General features: G+C 40.8%; 2 protein-coding genes across 3 annotated transcripts; both read right to left on the bottom strand.

The window, feature by feature from the left end:
* Positions 1-634: 634 nt before the first annotated feature.
* Positions 635-5,193, bottom strand: LOC114427295 (cell cycle control protein 50A-like). Its single transcript, XM_028395261.1, has 7 exons — positions 4,700-5,193; positions 3,664-3,783; positions 2,501-2,608; positions 2,331-2,418; positions 2,114-2,257; positions 1,809-2,018; positions 635-1,633 (listed from the first exon to the last, which is right to left on the bottom strand). The coding sequence occupies exons 1-7, from the start codon at positions 4,946-4,948 to the stop codon at positions 1,440-1,442; spliced, it is 1,113 nt and encodes a 370-aa protein (XP_028251062.1). The 5' UTR covers positions 4,949-5,193; the 3' UTR covers positions 635-1,439.
* Positions 5,194-5,626: 433 nt separating this feature from the next.
* LOC114427275 (filamin-A-interacting protein 1-like) lies at positions 5,627-24,329 on the bottom strand. 2 transcript variants are annotated; one of them, XM_028395223.1, is made up of 7 exons: positions 24,255-24,329; positions 21,227-21,276; positions 13,998-14,290; positions 13,467-13,640; positions 13,137-13,315; positions 6,661-9,466; positions 5,627-6,047 (listed from the first exon to the last, which is right to left on the bottom strand). In XM_028395223.1, the coding sequence occupies exons 3-7, from the start codon at positions 14,283-14,285 to the stop codon at positions 5,841-5,843; spliced, it is 3,654 nt and encodes a 1,217-aa protein (XP_028251024.1). In that variant the 5' UTR covers positions 14,286-14,290; positions 21,227-21,276; positions 24,255-24,329; the 3' UTR covers positions 5,627-5,840. The 2 variants fall into 2 exon arrangements, with proteins under 2 accessions (XP_028251024.1, XP_028251023.1); XM_028395222.1 differs by lacking the exon at positions 24,255-24,329 and having other exon boundaries at positions 21,227-21,416.
* Between the last annotated feature and the right edge of the window lie 952 nt (positions 24,330-25,281).

Here is a 25,281-nt window from a genome sequence, read left to right as displayed (position 1 = left end):
TGCAGGCAGTTTTGACTTCGTTTATTTTTTATATTCTAAACCATCTTAACTTTTGCCATCTTTTCTTTAAAAAGCTTAGTGTAATGTATAAAGCTATCAGTAGGAGCCATTGTGTTCAGAATCATATTATATTGACACTAGTAGAAATCTACTCCAAGCCGAAATGCTCGAAAGAAACATTGGTGTGTTCATGCAGCAGAATTATAAACTGTGCCTTTGTTTTGCTCACACTCAGCAGCACTGACGGACATCTGCCATTATTCCCAAAGGACTACTACTACGTTATAATAGAGCACTGAACATACAGTGCATTAAGGTACCTGGCCTGGCCTTGTCAGTCAGCTCCAATCTCACATTCTGATTATGAATATAAGAGACGTGAGAGCAACTAGAATAGTAAAAATTCAAAACCTACGGGTGATGTCATGACGGCTACATCTCATGGACAACATTCACAAAAATAAGTTCTTGTATTGTTTTGGTAGTTATTACAGTATATACAATAACTTTAGAAATTACACCAACAGATTGACCAAGTTCTTTATTTAGATCCTATAACCCTTATAAAACCCCAGGAAACATAAATCAACTGTGTAACCAAAGACGAACTGAAACATGGGGAAACAAGTAAATGTGACACTTTTAAAGTGCATATTATTTGGTCAACATTGAAGAATACAATATTGTTTTAACACCCAGGTCAAACTTAAAAAAATGAAAACTGTGCTTTGACCATCCAGCAACACTGCCTCAAAAACACTAGGTAGTGGTACAGAAATGTTGGATATAGTGGTGTAATGTTAGGTCAACCCATAACCATCATATTGTAATTAAAGAAGAAAACCTATTGACACATTCTGTCAATAGGCTGTAGATTGTGGGTCATCACACTTACTGGTACGGTACTGGTTGTCATAAATATAACTGTCAATCTCCAAGGATTAAATACTTCTTTGTCAATACTTACCAAATTTTAGGGCACACAAGCAATGATTATCCAATTCTATATGCATGATAATCTCAAAAACTATAGAGGTATGTCATGAAAACGTTATGGTACATTCATCAGCAGGACGTATTACAGTATATAATATGGACAAAAACTTGCATTAAAATACATACATCCTTCAAGTGTTAAGCAAATTTGCAAAGCAATGCTAAAATAAAACGGGTACTTTTATAATGTATAGATAAATAATGATAAAACATCTGTAGACAGGACAGACATTCTTAACAGCCTGTAGCTACTGTATATGCGCATAGACACACAGATATGCCTTAGAGGAACACAGATCTGATGAAACACTTAACACACTACTGCCCCCACATAACCACACAACAGACTTTTACAGTGTATTCAAGCTAAGATCAAGCAGTCCAGAACAGACCCAACAGGGTCACTCAAGCATGCAGACTGAAAAATGTAACACAAGAACTGTTTAGCTTGGAATATCTGCACTGTTGTTGCGAGTGTCATATTTATGGTGGATGATGAGCAGAACAACACCTAGAAAGAAACAAATGGATCCCACAGTGATGTAAGCAATGCCCAAGAAAGGGTTCTTCCCTCCCATCCAGGAGATGGTGCTCAGGATCATTCGCTTGCGACCATCAAAGCTGAGCACAGGGTAATCTGATTACAGGCAGTTAAAGAAAAGTCACCTTTACTGACAGAACCTCCACATCAAAATGCAAAAACTATGAATGAAGTATAAATAAGTGTAAAAGACATTTGAGATTCTGACTTAGTCCCTGTGAATAGCATACATCTCGTTTTCTGTCTACAATAGCCAGAATGCAAAGGATACTGTAAGTGATGTCCAAGACGTATCTGCCGCTGGGTAGAGTTGGTGTAGTGCTAGACTTCTTCTGGATGATGCGATACAGCTTCCGAAAGGTGGGCAGCGCAGCTGTGCGCATCCACACGATGAAGTCCTCGTTGATAAAGCCATTGTTGTCATTATCCAGTGGGTCCAACTCATAAACTGGTTTCCTCCAGTTGACCGGCTTAGCAGTGCCTAAAAATGATAATGAAACATAAAACCAAGCTAGCATCTGCTAGTTATGTACTTACATGTCTAAACGATACTCTGTGCAATTTCCAAAACCTCACCGTGGAAAGCTGCAGTAAGGTTGTTGTTCCCACCAGGATTCCTGAACTTGACATGCTTGTCTGTCCACCATGCAATCCCCTTCTTTACCAGAGGTATTGCATTTCTGGTGCCATTGGAATCAATATGATACAGCTCCAACGTGTCTGAAACAGAGAACAATTGGAGTTGAACGTCTACAAACCGATGTTTTGTAGCTTTTTGGTGATCACAACCCACCATTGAAAAGGCTATTGGCTATGGCCCCACATGGAGCAATTGGCAGTCCATCACTTGTACGGTACGGCTCACATTCCTTGCTGGGGTTCTGTAAAAAGCAAAGTGTCAATCTGGAACAAGCAGCATTTATTTGTTTCTGTGTTTGATGTTAAGCTGCAGCAAGGTCATACCGTCAAAGATGACCGGTCACCATTCAACTGGCTGTCATCTCTAGACTTCACATAGCGTCTGTGGTTCTGGTAGAAGTTGGATAAGCCATAGTACATAAAGACATTGCTCTGTAAGAAAGGAAATTGTGTTATATTAGGGCGTACAGCATGACAATAGATAGAAGATCAGTGTAGCTGACTGTAGCAGACCTCTGGTCTGTGTGAGTTCTGTGAACGTGTGGATGACTGTCTGCAATAATACATCAGGTCTCACGGTGTTTAATGTGCGTCGAGCCACTGTAACGCCGTGATCAATACTGGGATTAATTTTTATCGCCACCTTTTGGACAGACACTCTGCTCTGTGCGCCGTGTTTCTCCTTCCAGGAGCTGTTTGCCAGCTGCTCATCTAAACTATCCATCGTCGTTGTACTTCCTCCTTCTGTCTGTGTGTTCTGCACCTGAAGAAGCTCTTGCGCTTCTCCACATTCATCACGCCCACAAAAAATTTCGACCAATCACAGCATGGTTGACTCACAGCCTTGAGTGAAAAAGTTCTGCCCGGGCCATGTGCACAATTGGCGGTAAAATGACTTCATTTTGTGGGCGTAACGTCGGCAGGGGGAAGGGAGTTCTCTGTTCTCGCGGAGTATGGATCCAGCTTTAAGGGGTAGAAAGCTAATCTGTGGACTTTTTATCTCAGCGCTACAGTGCAGAAAGTCTTCATTTTGAAAGATTTGTGTATACAAAATGATTTTGAAGTCATTGGTTCTTTCTATAGCTCAGGTTACCATACGCATAACATCATTTGTTAGGGTCATGTGTATCATGTAGCTTTTTATGTCTTCAGAGAAGAGGTCTGGATGAGGCTGTAGCTAAATATTAGGCTGTATCCTGTAGGACCAGCTTATCTAGTCTGAAAACTGCTGAGGCGTTTTGTAAGTTCTCAATACAAATCTTTTTAAAGATACTTGGCCTGCATATTCTAGTCAATATTCTATAGCAAATTGCTCTAAACAAAGCCTTGAGTGTTCCTTTCTTTGCACTCTAAATAGATCTTAATGGACAATCAATGTCAGGAGGGCAGCTTTTTCCCCTTACACTGCACTGTCAGTGTTGGAGATGAAGGCATGTATTATTCATTGGGTCCACATTACTGTAAACTGGTGCAGAACCTGAGCTCACCTCAAATGGCTGCTGCAATGTGAATTCCACCGAGCAGAGACATGGTGTGGTGCTGTTCCAGCTGAAGTTCATGGCACAGCTGTAACATGGTCTGTCGATATCCACGCCAGTGTAATCAACCTGAAAACCAAAAGCCAGAACTAAATACATGTTGCTGAAATACAGTGTTTTTGTATGCACATACACTTTGTAGCCTCTTTATTTAGCAAACTGAAATCAATTTTTGTCCTACTTCAACTTCCTGGCTAATACATCCTGTTTTTGTCATATTATGTCACAGTCAGACCTTGTTGAAACAGTTTTTGAGAGCTGATGATGATTAATACCAGATCAATACTTTTTATGATTGCAATAGGACATTTAATTAATGTTCTGTCTTATTAATATGCAATGTGTACCACCAAAATATTATGACACCTGATGTGTATTGTAATTACACAAAGATACACAATATATTGCAGCATCAGGTAATATAATTCAAGAGCCATAATAAACAGTTAATAGTGACATTACAGGATTTAGGTACTGATGCTACACAATAATGGTGGTCAGATGAGGAACAAACAAAAACTATCTGCTGGTTAACCTATAGTTAATATGAATCAATTGTGTAGAAAAGATGGTTTAATAAAGAAAGTCACTGTTACTTAAGGACTGTTATACCGATCTTAAAACGTAATATTTCCTACTAAGTAGTACTACAAATTAAACATTATTTATAATAATAATAACATAAATATAATTAGTATTTAATATAAGTAACAAATTAATTAGTACACTGGTGTTAGCTAGCTAAGCTCATCGTGCCTGTCCATTGTTACCAGCGCTGATAATAAGTGAAAGCTACTGATATTTTAATTATTGAAGAACTTAGTCAGGCCCTGAAGTTCCTATTTCAACAGGTTTACACTTGCGGTGGTTCAGTCTCCGTATTGGAAGCGGACAGTGTAGAAACGCCTAGACAAACCTGGCCGGCACTGGCTTTAAAGTTAGCAAGCGTTAGTAAAGGGACAGGCAGACATTACTGTTACTGTACCTCGAATTCTTTGATGTTGTTTGATGTGACATACAAGCCGATACCAATGGGGATAAAGATGAGCCCGATAACGAAGAAAGCAGGCAGCACGGTGCCCGCGGTCAGGATCGGCTGCCAGGCAGGCAGTCTCTGCTGCTTAAACGCTGTGTTGTCCGGCTTTTTACTTTTCACAGCCCCTGCACCGCCGTGACTAGAGCCGCTCGGTGGGTGTCCGTCCTCTTCCTTAGCGTTGTAGCTAGACGCCATCATGGCTGCGATCGGCTCCAAGCAAAATAATCCACTTTAGTTTACAGCGGAGTGTTCTCCGTTAATCCGACGCGGCGGTGGCGCCACAAATCGTTAAAACGAGGGTGAAACTGTCTTTAGAGCGAAATCAAGCCTGAATCTAACCCGAACATATACTCATTATAGTATTGATTACATTTGTGTCGCTGAGCGAGTCCGAGAAGAAGAAGCCGGAAGCTTCTGAGCCAATAGGACAATGAAACGTAGTAGTTACATCATCAGGAACACATGGCCAGTTCCGGCCGGACAAACAGCTGATACTTCACGTGAACGTCTGTGCGAGAAACAGTTGACCAATGCGGAAAGGGCTTAGATTGCATTATTACTAGTATCGTGCAATGACTTAAATATGTATAAATATGTTCAATAAATCAGACCTGTTTGCATAGCTAAACACAATTTTCCGCATTTCATATTTTAACACTTAACACTTCCTTTTGATATTATATTTATTTTGTATTTTTTCAGTACAAATCCTTTACAGAACAAAAGAGCAGAACATTTACATCAAGGCTAGTATTTTGACCTATAATATGTCCTTATAAAACATATCAAACATCTTATTTGTGAGATAACCACTCAAAGCCAGAAGCTATTAGTAGCAGCACAGTCTGATAAAATATTTAACCCAAATGCCCATCATAATACACACTGTAAAACAAAGGGTATGCTTGGCAGAAATGCATGAAGAAAAGATAGAAAAGATTTTACAAAAAGTAAAAATGATTGGCTTATTTATTTATAAAAAGAAATACCTCTGTACCATGTTATGTTGAGCTGAGTTGAATAGGACATGGGAGTTTTATATTTACTCTTTCTCAAGCACCGTATAGATATATGGCTGGTATTATGTCAATCAGGCTTTTCCTCCATTTTGTATAGTGTTGCTATTCACAGTCGATTTTTTAACTTCTATTCTCATAGATTGACTCTCAGTCCTTGACTCAAGCTTCACTCCACTTGGGATCCCCAGGGTTCCCAGCACAGCCTTTCCTGTCTTCAGGCTCTTGGACATTGGGATGCGGGTCAGCCCTGAGCGAGGTGACTGGGTATCATGCCCGGTCTGTTTAGGGAAAGAAAATAGTTTCTCAGTCAATATTTCAGTTTCTATTACAGAAATTCAACATTTTAAACAATATAATTTTTAAACAAAATATACTACAGGAACTGTGCTAATGTAAAATGTGAATATTTTTTTACTCTTTCATTTCAAGCACTTGACTGGGTTTCAGGGTACTGTTACTGGTGCAAGATTTTGTGTGTCAGCCAGAGGGCACTGAGCTATGCATGGCTGTTTGTGAATGTAAACACTGTGTAACAACTATAAATTACAGCATGACTGTAGCATTGTGGCAGACTGCCACATCATTAGCTCTGCTGAGGCCTACCCACAGGGCCATTTCTGTCACGCTACCCATCTGATCCACAAAGAGCATATTATAAGGTCCACTGAAACACCAACACAGTGTTGCTTCATCTCCCATTTCTTGCAGTGTGAAATGAAATTAAATCACCCCCCCCCCTTTTTTTTTTCTTAAATCAAGTCAGTGAAGAGAATACTTGATGCAACTTAGGGTAATTCTGCAGTTGTTAAAATGTGCTTCAAAGCCATAAATCCTAAATAACAGAAGAACTGAATCCAATTTAAATGAACTAGATTTTGGAATATTACTTACCATGCTTTGTGCTGGTTTGGAGGTGGGGGATGTGACAGGGGAAATTGTAATACTGCTCATCACTTTACTCTGTGTAGTCCTGGTAGTAGTGGCAGTGATTTGGCGGGGTGATCGCAAAACTGTCCCAGTTGATAAGGTCATTTCTTTGCTCTCTGTTGTAGCAGCTGCTGGCCTGACTACCATCTTTGGGGTGATGTTGTTGCCTAGATGAATATGGATCTTGTTATCATCAGTGGTTGTGATGATGCTCGCATTGTTGTGGCCCTTTCGCACAGGCATTGGGACCATCTGCTTTTCAGGGGTAACCTTGAACACAGCTCGGCCCATGGTCATTTCCTGGGGCTCTGGGGAGGCAGAGGATTCAGGCACTACAGAAGTGTGCACTGTCATAATAGAAACCGGGGACAAAGGCCTTCCTGAGGTAACAGAGGAGGCTCGGCTGCCTTCTGGAGACTTGGCTCTGGATATAGTGGTGATGGTGACTGGAGATTTAGCCCTTTCAGGTCCATGAGGTTTAGCAGGAGACTTTCTGTGGTGGGTCGGAGCAGAGTAGGTAGGAATGATTGTAATTCTAGATTTAGGTTGAGATGGGTTGGGGCTGAGAGGAACTGAACTAGAGAAAACATCCTCAGTAGCTGGGCTACTAATTTCAAGGGTGGCCAGGTTTTTTTGGTGATCTGGTGTTACTCGGATGTGTAAAGGCTGCCCTTGCTTTTGGGGCACGGTCAGTTCAGAAGACAAATGATCTCCATTGATATGCAGCGGTTTTTCCAAGTTGGTCTCATGAGGTGTACTGTCTTTTTTCCTCATCCAGGGAATCCAGGATCTCTTGTTACTTAAGTCGCTGCTGGATGAAGGACTACGCTCAACAGTGCTGCTCTTCTCCGTGGGCTTTTTCAGGCACTTCTGTCTGAGATTGCTCATTATGTGATTCTCTTCTTGAACAGACTTCCTAATGAACACAGCTGGGGTATCTTCCTCTCCTAGTCCAGTGGATGATGCTTCTGTCTGTACTCCAGTGGATGTCATTGCTATGTCTACCATTCTCCTCCCATTTAGGCTGGGTCGTAGTGCTCGACTGTGACGTTTTGCCATCTCCAATTCCTTGGTGAGGTGGAAAACTTCAGTGCCCATGTTCTTGGCTTTCTCCTCTTCTTCCAAAAACTTTTGCTGTAGGACAGTGTAGTCCACCTGGAGTTGAGAAAGCTGATCTTCTTTATGCATCAATTCATGGATCTTCTCCTTGAGAGCTACAACATCAGCTTGCAGTTCCCTGTTTTTGGCCTCCTCTCTCTTGCATCGTTGTCGGAGGTCTTCTTCCTGGCTTTCTTCCTCTCCTTTCTCAATAGCTTTGTTCCGTGCTATCTGATTTCTCATTTCCTCCACCTGCTGGGAGAGAATATTGGCTTTGTCCTGTTCCGTCATGAACCTTTTCTCCAACATTTCATACTGATCCTCTGTCTTGATCAAATCTCCCTCTACCACTTCAAGTTGTTGCAGACGGTTTTTAAGGTGTTCAATTTCAAATGTCAGCTCTCTAACTTTGTTGTCCTCTCTTCTGATAGAGTCAGAAATTCTTCCCAGTTCACATTTCACAGAATTCTTCATAGATTTTTCTGCTTGCTCAAACCCATCTAACCGCTTTTTCATTTGGCTGACCCTAGTATTAAGATCCTTGGTTTTATCTATTTCATAGGCTAGCTTAGCACTAAGTTCCCCTTTTTCAGTGGTTAAAGTTTCTACTTTGGTTTCCATCTCAGTTTTTAACTTTAAGAGCTTTTTGCTTTCTTCTATGAGTTTCTCTGTGACTTCCATGACCTTACCCTGCTCAATTTTGACCATTTCGCTTAAATCATCCTTTTTCTTCTCCTCTGATTTTATTGTTTCTATCAGGGCCTTTCTTTCATCCATCAAAGCAACTGTTAATGATTTAAGCTTACTGAGGTCATCCTTAAGGCTCAGCTCAGACTTCTCCAACTTGAGTTCAGAAGACTCAAGCTCTTTCATTCGAATCTTGAGAGCCACAACTTCATCTGAAAGCTCTTTGGTAAGGCCCCTCTCCTTTTCTAGAGCACTGTCTAACTGTGCACACTCAGCTTTGCTAACACTGAATGCATCCTCAAGTTTTTCTAATTCCATCATTCGTTTTTGGAGCTTCTCCACTTCCACCCTGAGGTCTTTACTCCTGTTATCCTCCTCTTGCAGCCTCTTCCTTAGCTCTTTACACTGATTTTCTGCCTTGTTAATCTCTTCATCTTTTCCTTCCATTTCAAGCACCCACTTTCGTAAGTTCTCCAGCTCAGCAATCAGGCTGGAGTTGCCACACTCTCCTTTGCCGATCTTCTCCCTTAGCTCCTGCAGTTCCTCCTCAGATTTCCTCAAGGCCCTGTTGCTTTCCTCTAACTCTTCCACTGTATGTGTGAGCCCCAGTATTTTAGCATTTAGTTGACGGTTATGGAGCTCCTGACTTGCCAGCTTGGCGGTCATTTCTTCATGTTGTTGGGTAAGCTTTCCAGATTTTTCTTTAAGCTCAGCCTCCAGGTTTTGTACTCTTTGGCCATCCTCTTCTGCACACTCCCTGGCTTCATTCAGAGTCTGTTCCCGCTGCTGTAACTGCTGGTTGAGCTCCTGGACCCGCTGAGTCTGTTGGTCCATTTGCTCTAGGTGCTGCTGGCGCTCATTGACCAACATCAGCGCAAAGGACTTCAGTTTCACCAGCTCTTCTCGCACTTTGGCCAGACGTTTGGAGTGCTCCTTCTCCTTTTTTACCTGATAGGCTTTCTCGTTCTCAAGCAACCTCTTCAGCCTAAATGTGTGAGAGAAACAAACAAACAAAGGCAGGGCACTCAGTTAAGTTTTCATGTTTACCTTTTTAACACAGAAAGAAATGTGATCAAACCTACCAAATCCCGGATACCCCTTTTTCTTCGTGTATGGTAACACACCCCTAATAGTTTGTTCATTAAATCAAAAGGAAAAAAGATATGTTCCTTAAAGAAGTCTTATCTAATTGTCTGGTAAGCTAAAACAACTGACTCTGCAGCACATTTTGCCATATATATTGCTACAATACACTGAACAAGCAATGTGATCACAAGAGAAACTGGCAACAAATTACACTCTACAACTTCCAAACACTCCTGCTATTTTCAGCTCTGTTGAAGGCATAGAGACTATAAACACAAACTGCTAGTGAAAGTTTAAATAACACCCCTCACCAAGTGGTCGTCTTTTCTCTCAGCTTCTTTTTATGCTGCTCATGCCCATTCTCATCTCCAGCTCCAACAGAATGCATGCAAGCCCTTTGAATACATCTTCTCCTCACACACACTCCCCGGGTCATACTAATACAATATTCATCCTGGACATTTTTGCATTGCAAAATAAACCCAATTTGACTATAGGCACTAGCACAACAAGGAAGACTGTTTTATACAAGCTCATAAAATTCAAACTTACCCACTATAGATGCTCTAGAAGCAGCACACATTTTGTTTGCCATTATACAAAATCCACTGAGAATGCATTCGATGTGCATGCATTAGAGAGGACCTGCTCTCTCACAGATCTTCTGCTGTCACATTCCAAGCATGTTATCACATTGAAAGGTGAATAAATACAGTGGAGCCTTTCCGTGCCTCTGGTGAGTGATGTCACCTCATCCGCAAAAGATGCCAATGTCTATGAGAGTGTGTGCTGCTCTGCTTTGAATACTGTGAAGGGGGTGGGACCCTGGAGTGCAAAACTCCCCTCAGTTTTTATAAAACTTTGGAACTGTATCTTGGCTTTATCTTTTATCAGAACGTTTACAAATGTACAACAAAGAATGAGTAAATATTAACATGTTCTCAGACAAACTCAGGATCAGTGCAAGTTTGCACCAAATTGAATTACAGCTCAATTTTCCAAAGTAGGAAATTGTCTCTGCAGATTGAAAGCCATAATCTCACTGGTACAGGGAGAGAGAGGAGAGAATGTCTGCAGTAGTTTCACCGGAGGGGAAACTGGACTTAAATGGGGTTCTCTGCTAGGTCTACATATGATGAGGAAACCAGATATGGATGAATTGAATGTCTCCTCAGAGATGAAGAAGATCTGGGAGGATACAATGTGAAAATACATTTAGGAAGCACTCTTTTTGAGTGAGTTTTGGAAATGATTGCAGAATGTTTAACCATGTAACAAAGAATATCAAGTTTGCATGTTTGTACTGAGACAGAGCCTCTATTGCCAAGGGGTTGTATAATGACTGGCTACTCTACAAAGGAGCCATAGGCAGTTAGATATTACTGACTCCCTGGAAATTGGCACTCTAAAGTTACTTTCATGCAAAGGTCAAAGTCATGATGTCAGTGGTATTTGACACTGACTATTAAGTCATGTAAGAAGCAAAATGTTAGTAAGAAATAACTGTGTACAATCTGTCAGGCATTGGTAGGCAAAAATAAATGTTTATCTACAAATGAAGATAAAGCTGTCAAGAGGGATATTCATTAAAAGGTAGTCCTATTATTAAGTGCATATTAACATTTGTATGGGTATAAATTTCTTGAGCTGATACAAAGGTTTAGTATAAGCATCTAATTTGTTTTTTGCAACAATATTATATCCCATGTTTCTTGGGGAATTTTCTCAGAGGCACTGCAGTCCCTCTGCATCAGAAGGCTGAGGATTGATGCAGATAAGAGCTGCCAAAAAGTTGTTAAAACACTGTGTTGTACAGTAATGAACTCTTGACAGAGAAAAAAGCATTACAGAGAGTTACTGTTGATAATGTGGTGCACTCGGTGTAGCAGACATCTGGCTATTTGAAGGCAACCGTAAGATGTTTACATATTGCTGTATGTTAACATGATTCAAAGAGTGTGCATGCCTTTACACTCTTTGAAACTTCCTTCAGGACTTGGAGCAAATTCTTCCATCTATCTGTGCACATTCCACCATGCCACGTAAATATTTTAACTTGAAGATGTATAAATTGTTGTTGTTAATGGCTGATGGCTACCAGTCCTCTGTGCCTTCTGCATTCTTCCTGATGTTTAGCATAAGACCTTTAATTTTTCTCTCTTCACTCTGACCCAGATGGCTGGAGGAGATCATAATGATGAGATCATAATGATGAGATGATGACACGCTGACATCTCACCGTGTTTGGCGTGAAAGAAAGACAGATTTTGTGTAGGTGCTCCAAGAAAGAAAAGTTATTTCGCAAGTCATATGTCCTTTCATGGTTCAGCTATGTGTTTCTTCCTGCAACTGTGTATGTCTGTTTCATGTCCTTTTAGGGCACAGATACAGGAATCTAGACCCTGCAGGTGCTGACAGAGTAAGAACTAGCAGTGCCCATCCCTCTCTCCTTGAGGTGACAGAGGCCGACCTGTGCACCAGCCAAGGAACTTGCTGGAAATTACCTGGCATTAGAAGGAGGTCAACACGTTCATGCATGAGACCAAGTAGAAGTAAAGGAGTTGGTTATGTTTTGTCTGTGTTCTTTAAAGTGACACTTACACTTACTAGTTTTGGTTGTTCCCGTTTTTTAATAGCCACATCAAAAAGCAAAAATCCACCATGTCCTCATAGTACAAAGCCTCACAATATTGGCAAACATCTAACATAACTTTTACTTTAGGAATTGGTGCCTATACTGCAACTTATACACTAAGCAATTGCCATCTGTTGAGTGTATTTACAACATATCCCAGCTTCTCAGGGTTATTGTGCGAGAATGGAGGGTGATGTGTTATGGGAATTGCAACAGAATACATTCTCCAACAAGTAACAGCCAATTAAAATCATTTATCTGTGAGTACTTATAATTAGTAGGGCCTCCTTTCTCATTCACATTCACTGCACTTCTACACTCTCACAAGCAAGCCTGTTTGATCTCTGTGAGGCCCCCCTACACACACATGATGTAACCATCCCCCCCTCTGATGTTGTTTCTCCACCCAGCCCCTCATCCCTTGTCTCCCGTTGACCAAAAGGCAGGTCGCAACCTTAGCAATGACTTCATTTTACAGATGATGTCATGGGAGATTTGTCCTTCTGTAATTCTTTTTATTTTTGCTCCCCCCCCCCCCCCCACTGGAAGAGCCTGACCCTTTCCTCACCCACCGTTTCCACTCTGACTCACTGTTTGACAAGGAAAGACACACAATTTTCGCTTGTGCCCCTTCTGTCGAACAAAAATATGTAAGTCCATCACTTTAGTAATCAACACCTCGCTCTCCTTGCTCATGCCTCACTGCTTGATGAGGTTATTTTTCACACATTCTCAAATTTTGTTGCCACAGTTTTTTCATAGATTCCTTCTTCTGCCACATGTTGTTCTTGTCACCTGTTCCCATTTGCACTATTTTATTGATAGGTCTTATGCTATCACTGATCTCAAGCTATGATGAAAATGTATGTCAACACTAGAGTAACACATTTTTCTCATGGACTTCCCAGCTTCTGCATTCTTCTCTGCACCTCACCTTTCTCTCTCCTGCTCCAGGAGGTTGGTAAAGTCATCGCTCTTGTTCATGTAGTCGGCATGTTTGCGTTTCTCTGTGTCCAGCTCGTGGACGGTGCGACGGTGGCACTTTTCCGCCAGCAGCAACTGACCCAGCATGCGCCCGTACGTCTCCTTGTGTTTTTCCTGCAACCGCTCCAGCTAAGGCCAAAGACACCAGAAACAACCACATGAAATATGCCACAGTAGTACATCAGCTATTTTAAATACAATGGTGTCCTAGAAAATCTTGACAATAAGTTCTTCATCTCTGAGAGAAGCTGCTGACAATTCAAACATTCTTCTGACTGACCTCGACCATAGGCTTTTGGTAGACGCTGTGGTTGTGCGACTTGGTGCCAGTGATGAAGTCGTCTCTCTGCAGGGCCTGGAGGACCGAGCCAGGGGCTGCCGAGCCGTACCGTGACTCAAGGGCCTCCTGGGAAGTCTGTTTGGACTTTAACATGCAGATAAAATCTTCTCTGGCCTAAAGAAACACATGACACAGAATTTCATGGCTCAAAGAGAAAAAGTTAATGCAAATGTGAGAAATGCCACTGAGGAGTGTATTTTTAAAAATATATCTGGATCTAGTGTGTCTTGGATCATAATTCTACATTCCAGATCTTTCAAAATAGAATGTTTTTTTTCTTTGGTATGTTAAAGTGCCATTTTCAACCACAAGATAGAGCTATTGTGCAAAAATTGTAGTGTAGCTCAGTCCAAAGTAAGCATACACACTTTCTATTCAAAAAGACTTTTGTTTATCCACAATGCTTTTCTCAAATGTTTTCTTCCCCTCGGTCATTGCCCTTGTCCCTTTAGGAAACTTTATGCACCCTACCTGAATCTCTCCTTCCATGATTCCCAACAGTTTTAGGAGATCCTCTTTGGGCAGATCCATGATGACACTGCTTTTGTCTCCGGCCTCAGTGGTATCCAGCAGCAGTTTGTCTTTGTCTGAGATCACCTCCACCTCCACCTTATTCTCACCTTCTTTCTGCTGAACTTTGGCCTTCAGGCTCTTCACGGGTAGACCCACTTCCTGTTCTTGGCTGATGTCATGGTCACCCTGTGGAACTCCAAGAACCCCATTGGCTGGGCTCTCCACCCTGCTGCTTTTGGACCTCATCTTACCTGCAACAGGGACATAAGAAACTAGTTTTAATCGTGTGTGTATTAGCACTGGTTCTCTTATGTCACTTTCCTTGGCATGCCATCATTTTTTGTTGTAGTTTGAAATGAAAGCAGCTTGTGTTTTTGCATGGCCTGGCCACAGTTTACAGTGAGTTTTATGACTAGTTTTTTATTGTAGCTTCTCATTCACAGCCTGACTGACCCACTTTTCTCCACATACATGCCTACTCACACAATCACTTATTAAAAATGGCTGACATTGTCCTGTGTTAACCCTAAACTGGAATAGAGTGTGCTTGTGTCTTGTGTGGGGGTGTGTGCATTCCTGATATTCTGTGCTCACAAAGGTTGTGTATCTCATGTTTATTGTTGATCATCTGGGAGCACATTTGTGGTGCTCATGGGTACTCTACAACAAAGGTCTGAGGCCAACATTTTATCAGGATCCTGAAAATAAAACAATTGACAGCAGGCTCTAAAATGAATTTTGTTACATGTATATAGCATGATGTAGTATGCACACTATAGCATGTACTGTACAGATGCATGCCCTCCAACTTATTTGCATGGTGTTTAACATTATAATATAGAGTAATCAGCTATTTTTAAGTAAAATGAATGATACTATCACTTACAACATGGAGACACGTTTTTACATTTTATTAGGCAAGTGTGTGTGTGTGTGTGTGCATTCAGGCTCTCTGAAAACAGCCTTGAGACGATGAGAAAATGCACTCTTGATGATTGATTTCAGATATGAGATCAGCATCACTTTAATTACAAACAGAAAAACGCCCACATTACTCAAATTCCCCTCTGTAGGACCCTGGTGATGTCAGAGCACCCTGACCTTTGAATCATGACTTGAGACATCCAAAATCAGCTTGCCAAACCGTCATGAATTTTCTCTAATGCGCATTGCATGCAACTGTTTAGGGATTTAAAACAAAGTGTGTTTGGTTCACATGAAGAAAAAATGTTTATCTCCCTCTTCAATAGTGGTCTGTAAAGTTAAAACTGCAGTGGAGCCTAATGATGCTTGAAACCTATGTCTTTGAATCCTACCTATTTCCAGGAAAAAGACCAAGGCACAAGACTGGAAAGAGTATAAGATAATAGTAACTGCCTCCCTCAGTTCAAATGGGGGGTAAAGATCTGACAAACCAACACTTTTCTTTATCTTAGTCTGAGAGTTCAGGGAGTGCACGTTGGCTCCAATGAGATCTTGTCCTCAACTGGTGATTAATTGCAGTGCCTTCTTTCCTGTCCATAACTATTAGTTTCAGTTGTGAGCTCACTGTCGCTGTGCATGCTGTGAGTTATAGTACAGCATAAGTCCTTACAGTGTTCATTCCACCATTCAAGCAGTGCCAGGGAGATTGAATGATGCCCAAAGGTGGATGGCATTAAAACAGCCACTACTGGAGCGTGACTGTGATGAAACATGTGTACAGTACAGTAGTGTAAATTACTCTGGCAGATATCCTAAGTACAAGCGACAAAATGTGTGACACTGAGTTAGGAACTTGGCGGTTTATTTTTAATTTTTGGTCCGATGCCATGAAGATCAACAGAAGCTACTCTAGCAGCTGGTCTCATTTTGCAGGGTCACTAACATTCAAGAGAGCAAGCATGGGCAGTGTGTTTATAACTAATATTCATGCACTGTACAATAAGACCCCGAATAGACTGACAAATTTGGTCACCTCTACTTAGCTAAATGCATCACTGTGTTCATCTTTACTTTTAAATGTTCTTTGGAACTTTCTCACCTTGGACAAAATCAACCTCCTCAGAGTGGAAACCAGTTGAAATCAAAAATACAAGACTATTACTGTACTGAAATGTACCAAAATGCAGAATGAGAAGCACTTTCTCATTAGCCAGTTGTAATTTCCAGTTTACTAAAACTGAACAATTATTTTCTTGACAGTTGGAATATAAAAAGGTGGCAAATGTAATCATAGCAATTTCACAGTATCTGCTGATGACAAGATATAGTTTGCCAAAACTTTATTATCAATGCCTCTTTGTCATCAAAGCCTATTGATGACAAACATTTGCTGTTTGATTCACCTTGACTGGTCCCAAAGAAACAAATGGGGATTCCTGAGTCACGTGGCCTGCGTTCCAGTATGGCATGCAACATTCCCAGTTGTCCTTATGGAAAATAAAAGAGAGCTGGCAGACAATAAATTGTTAGTCTAAGGTCTATGTCAGCTCACCCAAGACGTGTGGCATGTAAACCATCAGCACAACTGATTGCCTCCATCAGATTGAAGTACTGGATGCCAGTACTACAAAAGACAAGTCTAAAACCCAACAAAACCCTAGACAAGGCCTGAGCCTAAATATAAAGTGAAACCCCAAATCTATCCTGTAGAGTTTTAGGCACTTCCAGCTGTCACATATATGAGTATTTTTAGGTGCCACTAAATCACGTGCCTCCATTCCAAAGGTAAAAAAGGGGGCTACAAAATGTTGTCAGTGGCCAGTGTGGATGTACATTATATGACTTTTATCTCTTGAACATACCACATTTTAGAGCATGCCAGATTACATGATGTTTGCTATAGATTATAACAAGGTGCTGTAGTAGAACATGCAACAACTTTTGTTTCTATAAGCTGGATGTCATTGATTGCTCTTACAACTTATGTGTTCAAAATCAAATTAAAATGACATCGAATTACAGTCTTACATCAGCACAGCTTGTAATGCATTATCTTGTATGTGAGAGCACTCTTGCTGCAGCATGATTCTGACCATAATCTGGGTCCTTACTTCGCATCTCGTATATCACTGGTGAACAATGATGTGATGCACTTGTGTAAAAAATCTGCAGCCTAAATTCATTTGCAAAAGATGTGGGATGAGAAGAGCAGCTGCAAATAATGCAGCAATGTGCCATAGAAAAAATGCGTTGTTTGACTGAAGTGTGTTTTGATGTATTCACACCACAAACCCAATGTGACCAAACAAGGAGTAAGAAAATGTTCTTTGCATGCAAGCTCTTGGCAACGAGTCCTGCTAGGAGACACTGATAAAATGTGGTACACATGAGGAGCTCTTCTGTCCTGACAAGAAAAACATACCAGCCTGCCAAGATATGGGAATTCTAATCAAAAGTGTGGCTGTGGATGAGATTTGAAGCTAAAGGTCAATCCATGTGATATTGAAAGTTTTGCAAGCAGGCAGGGTTCAAAGCTGCGGTCAGTTCAGCGGACAGTGCCTTCCAGCTTAGACGGTCATTGACCTCTGGGGTCAAATTTTACATAACAGTCATGTTCTAGGGACATAAAGACACTGTTGGCCAAAAAGATGACAGTTCAGATAGCGACAGACTTAGACATGTATACACAATCACAACATTCAATGCTTTGCTATAATTTGGAATATTAAATTGACCTGTCAGAGTACTGTAATGATGACTTCTATTAATACCTGATAGCGACAATAACTCTAACTATCGTTGGCTTGCCATACTAGGGCAAAATGTCAGCATAGGTGATGGGTTTCATCTTGTAGTATTTTCCTGATGTGACATTAACCTGATCCTCTCACTGAAGGTGACTGTAGTTTCAGCAGTTAAGGTTTCACTAATGAGCAAACTAAGAGGGATGTAGTTCTGTTCATGCTATTTTCTATGAGCATAAACACACTCTCTTTTTGCTTCAGCACTGATTCTGTCACTCATAAAATATGACATATTTATCGTGTGCTGGTTATGTTTTGTTAAATATGTACTTTCTCTTTCTGTCTTAAACCAGTTTAAATGTAAGTCTACAGGAGCAATAGCAACCCTGTACAATCTGAAACATGCTAATTTGGGTCCTTCATTTTAAACACCACTGTGCATATGAGACTTTGATACATTCACTTACACAACCTGAACAGTGTGAGCAAGAATACAGATTGCTGCAGCTGCTGGAACATGACTCATATATCCATCTGTCATGATTAGTTTAATACACAAAATGGGAAACATGAACACATAAATTATTCTTAAGAGCTAAAAGCTGTACTCTCACATTTTAGAAGCAATTCCCATAGCAACAGCATTTTATTCAGTCCAGAGAGAGCATCTGTAAACTTATACTAACTAATCAAGCGGTAGATTTTTCTACACCAGCAAAATGACTGGCTATCATGTGTACAGCATGGAGATCAAGGAAGAGATCAAGTTCAAACTGTTCTATGAATAGAAACAGCAGGACAACATATGGATGAAGCGCACTCAAATGTAATACAGTGTCATCGGGTTAGCCATTTGTCTGAAATCTCACCAATAAATGTGATTCTGTTGCTCTCAGTCCTATGATATTATGTTGCCTATCGAAGTAATAATGACATTTCTTACCACAAAAAAATTATCATCTATCTTTTCTGTTTACATTTTAAGCTTTCACTTCATAAAATGTCAACATTTTACCTCATTCGTCTATGTCCAGCAATCATTTTAAAATAAAAGCTTGTACAAAACTAGAAAGTGACAGATCAGCGCTTAATTGCCAATAAAGTTAGCTCCTAGCCAGTGAATAAAGACAAAAACCTATGAGATGGTTGAGACAAAAAAAAAATTGGTCGAGTAAACCTTAAATTAAATTTTTTAATGTGGAATTAAATGCCAGCTTGCCTTGGACTTCTTCTGCCCCCTAGAGGCCAGAACATTAAGTGTCAAATGAAGCTGTCAACTACATTGTATGGTGCTTTGGAGGTCCTGGAATGATAATGTAATCCCTAACTAACCACACAATAGTAAATGTCCAAACCACTACCAATTCAAATCTTATGTTGTTTTCTTTTGGTATAATTGTTTGTTTTTTTACCTTTTAGAGAGCGAGACAAAATGCATTGTTTCAGATGGGTCAGAAATAAAGCATAATATGGAGGGTGGAAGAGAAAGTGTGGTTATAGTCTGTGGTGCTTTTGTTTGTGACAATCAGTGTCAGAGGGCCAACCGGTCATTCTTTCAGTAAATACACTGGCGTACAGGACATTCTCCAAATCATTAACATCATTGGACAGATGGGGTCTTTTGGTGGCTTATGTGACGTCATCACTGCACACACATTACGCATCCACCTGGAGATCAATCATTGTGTCATTTCCCTTCAATAAATGTGGAGTAGATCAGAAGTTTAGTGTTTTTTTATTCTGCTAGATCTAAAAGGTTTCCTAAATCAAACAAGATGCAAAAAATGAGATGAAAAAAGTTAGCTCCTTTGACACTGCATCTGAACTCAATATATGACCTCACTAGTTCTAATATTATTAACAGTCATGAGCTAATTGACCGGTCTACTGTTTATAGCATGGGTGCCTTTCTGCACGCTACATATCAAATGATCTCAAGAAGATCTTGGGTTGCTATGGAGTTTAGAGACTTATTTTTAAACGAAGAGGACATGAGTTATAAGTGCCACTGTTCTGTGAAACATCCAAACTGCATTTTTGGAATTCATGACCAGAGGCCCTTATACGACTGGAGCTGCGCATGTGTCAGTGACAGCTGTTGTCGAGGCCCTCCAGACCTATAGGGAAGACACCGACTGGCCTAGTGGCAGTGGCAAGCTCCACCTCCTGCCATATTGCGTGAGCAGGAGTTCATGCATGCAGACATGTCCACAAATGAATTAGCAAACACACAAAAGCAAATATACTATCTAACACTACATCTCACTGCTAAACTATTTCACCTTCTGCATGAGCGACGACGCGGGTGACACAGGGCTCTAATAATGTCATGAGGTAAGCCTGTGACACATTTAGTGCATCTCAAATCAATGCTTCTTTGGCAAATGACCAAGCCTAGCCAGCTTGGTTTGAGTTTAAACAGGGACCACATTATTGATTTACAGTAAGACTGATTCATTTACAAGCTAAGGCTGATAAATGCTCTTTTTAGAATAGTCATTTGGCTGATTGAACTTTATACACAGTACAGGACATGAGCAAGTTTAGCTAAAACTGAAGCAAGCACAGATATGTTAATGAGCAATATCTCTGCACCAGCTCCCTTTGTCTTGAGTCAGTGATATTACTGAGGCCACATTAGCTGTAGAGGGTGGGATGCAGGAAGGGTGAGGTTGCACAGAGCCCCTGGACACTAAGGGAACGGATCTTTGACAGCAGCATATGTCTGCACCTGCACTAGTTTGACTTATTTGGACTGAGATACATTTCACATTTTCTTCCCAGTTTACTGTGACAAGGTGATGGATACAGACAGCGACAGGCAGGAGCCCTGTGTCTCCTCCTAATGCCGATGACCTCATGTAGATGAAATGGAATTCATTTTGGCATCACTGCAGTCCATAAATATGTGAGACGAAAGATGTCATGCTGCTGCAGCTCATCAAGGCGCAAGCCTCTAAATGTTAAGCAGCGGTGTGTGCTTGCAGTGAAATAGATAGAGCTACTGTACATGGTGCTGCAGAGGTGTGGGAGAGGTTGAGGGCAAAGGTCACAAGTGTGTCTTTGTACTCAGGCTTCTCTTGCACAGCACATAATTCTTCACAGTAAATGCTTTATTCATACAGAAATGTAACTGAAAAATGTTTGATTCATAACTTTTTTTCTGTGTATGCTGTCACAATGCTAAAGCTGTATCAGCAGAGTAACAGCAAAGAGTGGTCACTTGTCTTCTCACAGAGTAATTAATGCAAAATCCATATTACTTGAATTAATTACATACTGTGGAGCATAGTTGTTCCATTCATAATGTGTTCTGACCACAGCTCAAAAGCCAAGCCAAGAGAGTGGATTTCTTTACTGGCTTCATAAACTTGACCACAGCTGAGCAGCCTGTATCTCATGTATTTTAGTTTGAGAGCGGAATAGCTGATAAGCTGTTCCCTTTCACAAACACATGAGTGTCTTCAGCAAGGATAAAGCAGGATATCGTTCATCATAAAGAAAGGAAGGTTTACTCACCTGCTGCTGTGATGTCCCCAGTTTTGAGCAATTAGTGAGACCAGGTAATCCTAGAAAAAAAAATCACCAGAAAGAATAAAGTGTCCACTTATATCCTCTGGCTTGTGTTGTGTGGTCCACTTGTGGTGACTGTTACTGAGTGGTGCCAAGAGCCATCTCAAGCTCTACTCTCTCTCTCTCTCTCTCTCTCTCCAGGTCAAGATGGGAATGGTGGAGAGCAATAGCAGCACACTGTAACTTCCCCCTTTTCCCTCTCTCTCCCTCCCTCTCTCACTTCCACAGCCTATCCACTTCTCTTCCACATTGCAGGCCATCTAACACACACCTCTCTTTCTCTCCCATCCCTTCAAGAAGCCAGTTGGTGAGTGTGTGAAAATAAAAAGGGAGAGGGGGGCTGAGAGAGGACACTTTTCTATTCCCTCTCAGCGGTTAAAAGAGGTCGTTGCTCAGTGAGCAGAAAGGCAGAGGTGTGGTGTGATGTCCATTGTCACAGGGCCAGATCTTCTCACTCAACGACACGCTGCATTGTCTCTCTTTCTGTCTAGAGTCACAGAAGCTAAAAGTATACTTCTATATTTAACTCACAATCTTTGCCAGCACGGGCACTATTAGCAGCTGAGGCTAGCTGAATGCTAGATGTTTTGGCTGGCCACTTAGAGAGCTAACTCTTCCCGCTGACCCTTGGTGACAGCTGAACTATGCTATGCCATTCTCTCATGCTGGGAAAGTCCAGTGACAGCAGCCACCCAAGCCCTAACAGTGGTCCAGGGAACCGCCAATTGCTGACTTGGGAGGGCTGAGTGTGGCCAAATTCTCCGGGACTTTGGCAGCTTCACTGACTTGTTGGCATAGCTTTTAGAAAACAATCTAATTTAAGGCAGCTAAATCTGAGGTACAGTAATTGTGTTCTGCATCAATGGGGACAGTTAACTTTGGCTGCCAGAGCACTGTTGAGTTAGGGTGGGCAGGGTTGTAGTATAAAGTAAACACACCTAAACTTAGTTCAAATACCCATTTATTTGTGGGTTAACCCATTCCAGGTCCAACATAAATCCTAAAGGATGCAGGTGTCCTGACCTTACTCAGACCTTGATAAAGTGCACAACAGATTGCACTGAAAGTCAGTGTCTTGTCTGGTCATCAGAGGGAAATGCCTGGTGAATGTATTTATCTCTAGGTGGAACCCAAAGCAAACCAAAAGATGGATATACCTAACAGACAGACAAACTCACTGAGGAATTATGTCAGATGATCACACATTCACTCCCCTTAGTGTCTGCTCTGATGTGTTGCAATACTGATCTCATTTGAATGATTAAGTGGGTGTGGTTCTGATGCAATATTTTGTTAAAAAAAATAAAAACACAGTTCAGCAGATATGAATGCACAGACAGAGACACATACATTCTTTTACTTCACCTGCTATTTTTTCATTGATGTTTTTAGGCAGCTCACCTAGAGAGCTGTCCTGCTTTACTACCTCATAGTCCTTTTTTTAAGACTTTTTTGTCTTTGTCTGTGACACCAAATGAATCAGAGCAAAGAAAAACTTAAAAAACAAAGCACATTTGTTTGACAGGCGCCTTCCTCCCCACATATGAAGTCATCCCCTACATGTGGTATCGAAGAGGAAGATCTATCCAGACTGAGGTCATGAGAAGGGTGTTTTGATTGAACGCCAGTATTCCCACACCCAAAAATGAAGTCATGTGGTGGGATCCAGTGAGGAAGAGGTTTGTTATGATTTCACTCTGTATGTATAATGCCCACAGGACAGTGGTCCTGTCTGGGCAAATTGGGGCTGGGACTGTTATGAATCTGGGGAGAATTTTGGGTTGGCTGGAGTAGCTGTGATTCCCACACTTTTGTGATGTGATGATAGCACTGACCTCTGATTAAAACAAGATGGGTGAAAAAGGAAACATAGAAGACAATATGAAGTTCTTTTATGATGGTATGAGCCAGACTTGATAATGGGATCCTTAATGTTTCCACACAGGTCTCTAAACGCTGAAGTAATGACTAAAGTCCCCTCCAACTTTCGCCTCTGTCGTCAAAACACCCCTGCAACATTATCAACCCTCCATTCGTTTCTTTCTGCTCAGACATCACCTCGGCTCTCCCGGGTCGTTTTCAGTTTTGGGCGCGCTGACAGATGCTAATGAGCTGTCCAAGCAGAGTGAGATTAGAGAAGACTGACACAACAGGGAATGTGGTGTTCCTGGCCTGAAGCCATAAAGGGGGCTGGAGAAGTTTTTTAGAAAATGGAATCGACGCCAAAGAAAAGTGATGAAGGGAAAGTCATGGATGTGTAAAGTGAAGTGACAGGACATGCAGGTGCAGTCAGAGTCAGTTGTTCATGAAGACCAGGCTTGAGACAGTAACATATTTCAGACCAATAACCAAACAAATAATCCAAAGTGTAAAGTAGTCTCTTGGAGTTACAACTTATGACATAATTACTCAAAAACAAACCAATCCAGATCCAAATCTCCACTTTCTCTACTATGTCATGAGATGTTTTGTTATAAAACAAATGGGAAACATGATTACTCCCTATTGCACAATAAGAAACTGAACCACACAGTTCTGCAGAACCCCCCAAGTGTTTTATAGTAAATGGTCCTAAAAAGGCCAGCAAATCACAGAATACCACAAAAAAGCCCACAGCACATGTATCACAGTATCACAATCATCGCCACAGGAATTCTAGTGTTGAAACTCTGCAGCATCTTTTATGTGGTGCTGTACCATAGAATTTTATTTTGAAGGTTGACAGACAAGTATGTCTAATTACAGTTTGGATTTTCCACTTCCAAACACAGAAATAGTGTCTGAAAAAATGATAAATGCACACAGTTTTTCTTTACTAAACGACATGACATCATACAGCTGTTCAACTCAAACTGTTTTGTGTCTACAGAGACTTTAGAGGTCTTTTGATCACATGTTTACTGAAGTGTCTGATCCTATCTGTATTTTAGATTAGTATTATTTACTACAATGCAACATTCATTCTATAACTTACCTTCAAACTTCACTTTTATTTGATAAACAAGTTAGTATTCAGTGGAATTCAGCCTACATCTGGTTTCACTTTCTGGGCTTTGACTTGCTGCAGCATCCATAACACATCCAGCTAAATGCAGGAAACTAATACTGACTCAACTCTGAGTTATCATCGTAACAGAGGTTATTGCTGAACATACGGGCACCTCATCTCCTGTGGTTTCTGTGTTTATTGATGTGAGCCTGTTTCTAAAGTCTAAATTGCCTCTGAAATTATATACTCTTAAGTATTTCTGTCTTTGTTTTTCTTCATATGTTCCCGCTCTACTGATGACTTACCCTCAAAGAAATGTTAATTACTTATGTTTCATTTCCTGTGTTTGATGATCACACGCTACAGTGCTGCATAGTACAGGCCAATGCCCTCAGATTTTTACCATAGTAATGTTTCAGATTACATTTTTATTCAAAAAGGGGAAAAGTCATATTTTACAATCATTCATGATTCATTTTGAAGTTGTCTCCATCACATCACAACCAATATTCACTTTCAAGGTCAGCCACAGAGAGAGATGGAACTGCCAGTCATTTGCCACAAACACTGGAGGGGAAGGGTATTTCCATCTCAAGCTTTGACACCCGTGACCCAGCGTGGGCTGTTAGCAGCAAAGAGAGACCAGGGGGCTGCGGGGTTCATTCCAAACAACAGCTGTGCATCATCCAGTGTGACATTATACTCACACAGTGAATACATATGTGCTAGAGACAATTATAGACATGCAGACTGTCCAACAAAGCAGACGAGAGGTTATAGTTCGTGCATAATTATGATGATGGATTCAATTTCCTTTAACAGAAATGTCTACATTTTATATTTAATATCTTCTATATTTAATTTGCTTGTTATATACATTTTATTAACAAAGATGCCAATTCAATCAAATAAGACTACATCATACATTTGATAGATTTTTAATTTTTATTTATTTATTTATTTTGCCTGATCAGATGTGACAGGTTAGCAATGTCGTCCTCTTCTGTTCGTG

The sequence above is a fragment of the Parambassis ranga genome, chromosome 22 (genome assembly GCF_900634625.1).
Source record: "Parambassis ranga chromosome 22, fParRan2.1, whole genome shotgun sequence".
Classification (NCBI taxonomy): domain Eukaryota; kingdom Metazoa; phylum Chordata; class Actinopteri; family Ambassidae; genus Parambassis; species Parambassis ranga.
Note: the sequence above shows the minus strand (reverse complement) of the source record. Positions and strands in the feature narration are given on the sequence as shown.

What these genes read in the sequence shown, in the direction of transcription:
- LOC114427295 (XM_028395261.1), bottom strand. Translation starts at nt 4,948, where the DNA reads ATGATGGCGTCTAGCTACAACGCTAAGGAAGAGGACGGACACCCACCG. An exon ending in AGCCAATAGCCTTTTCAATG is followed by an intron (nt 2,258 to 2,330) that starts GTGGGTTGTGAT and finishes TCTCTGTTTCAG; the next exon opens with ACACGTTGGAGCTGTATCAT. An exon ending in CCTTACTGCAGCTTTCCACG is followed by an intron (nt 2,019 to 2,113) that starts GTGAGGTTTTGG and finishes TATCATTTTTAG; the next exon opens with GCACTGCTAAGCCGGTCAAC.
- LOC114427275 (XM_028395223.1), bottom strand. Translation starts at nt 14,285, where the DNA reads ATGAGGTCCAAAAGCAGCAGGGTGGAGAGCCCAGCCAATGGGGTTCTT. An exon ending in TCATGGAAGGAGAGATTCAG is followed by an intron (nt 13,641 to 13,997) that starts GTAGGGTGCATA and finishes GTGTTTCTTTAG; the next exon opens with GCCAGAGAAGATTTTATCTG. An exon ending in ACCAAAAGCCTATGGTCGAG is followed by an intron (nt 13,316 to 13,466) that starts GTCAGTCAGAAG and finishes CTTTGGCCTTAG; the next exon opens with CTGGAGCGGTTGCAGGAAAA.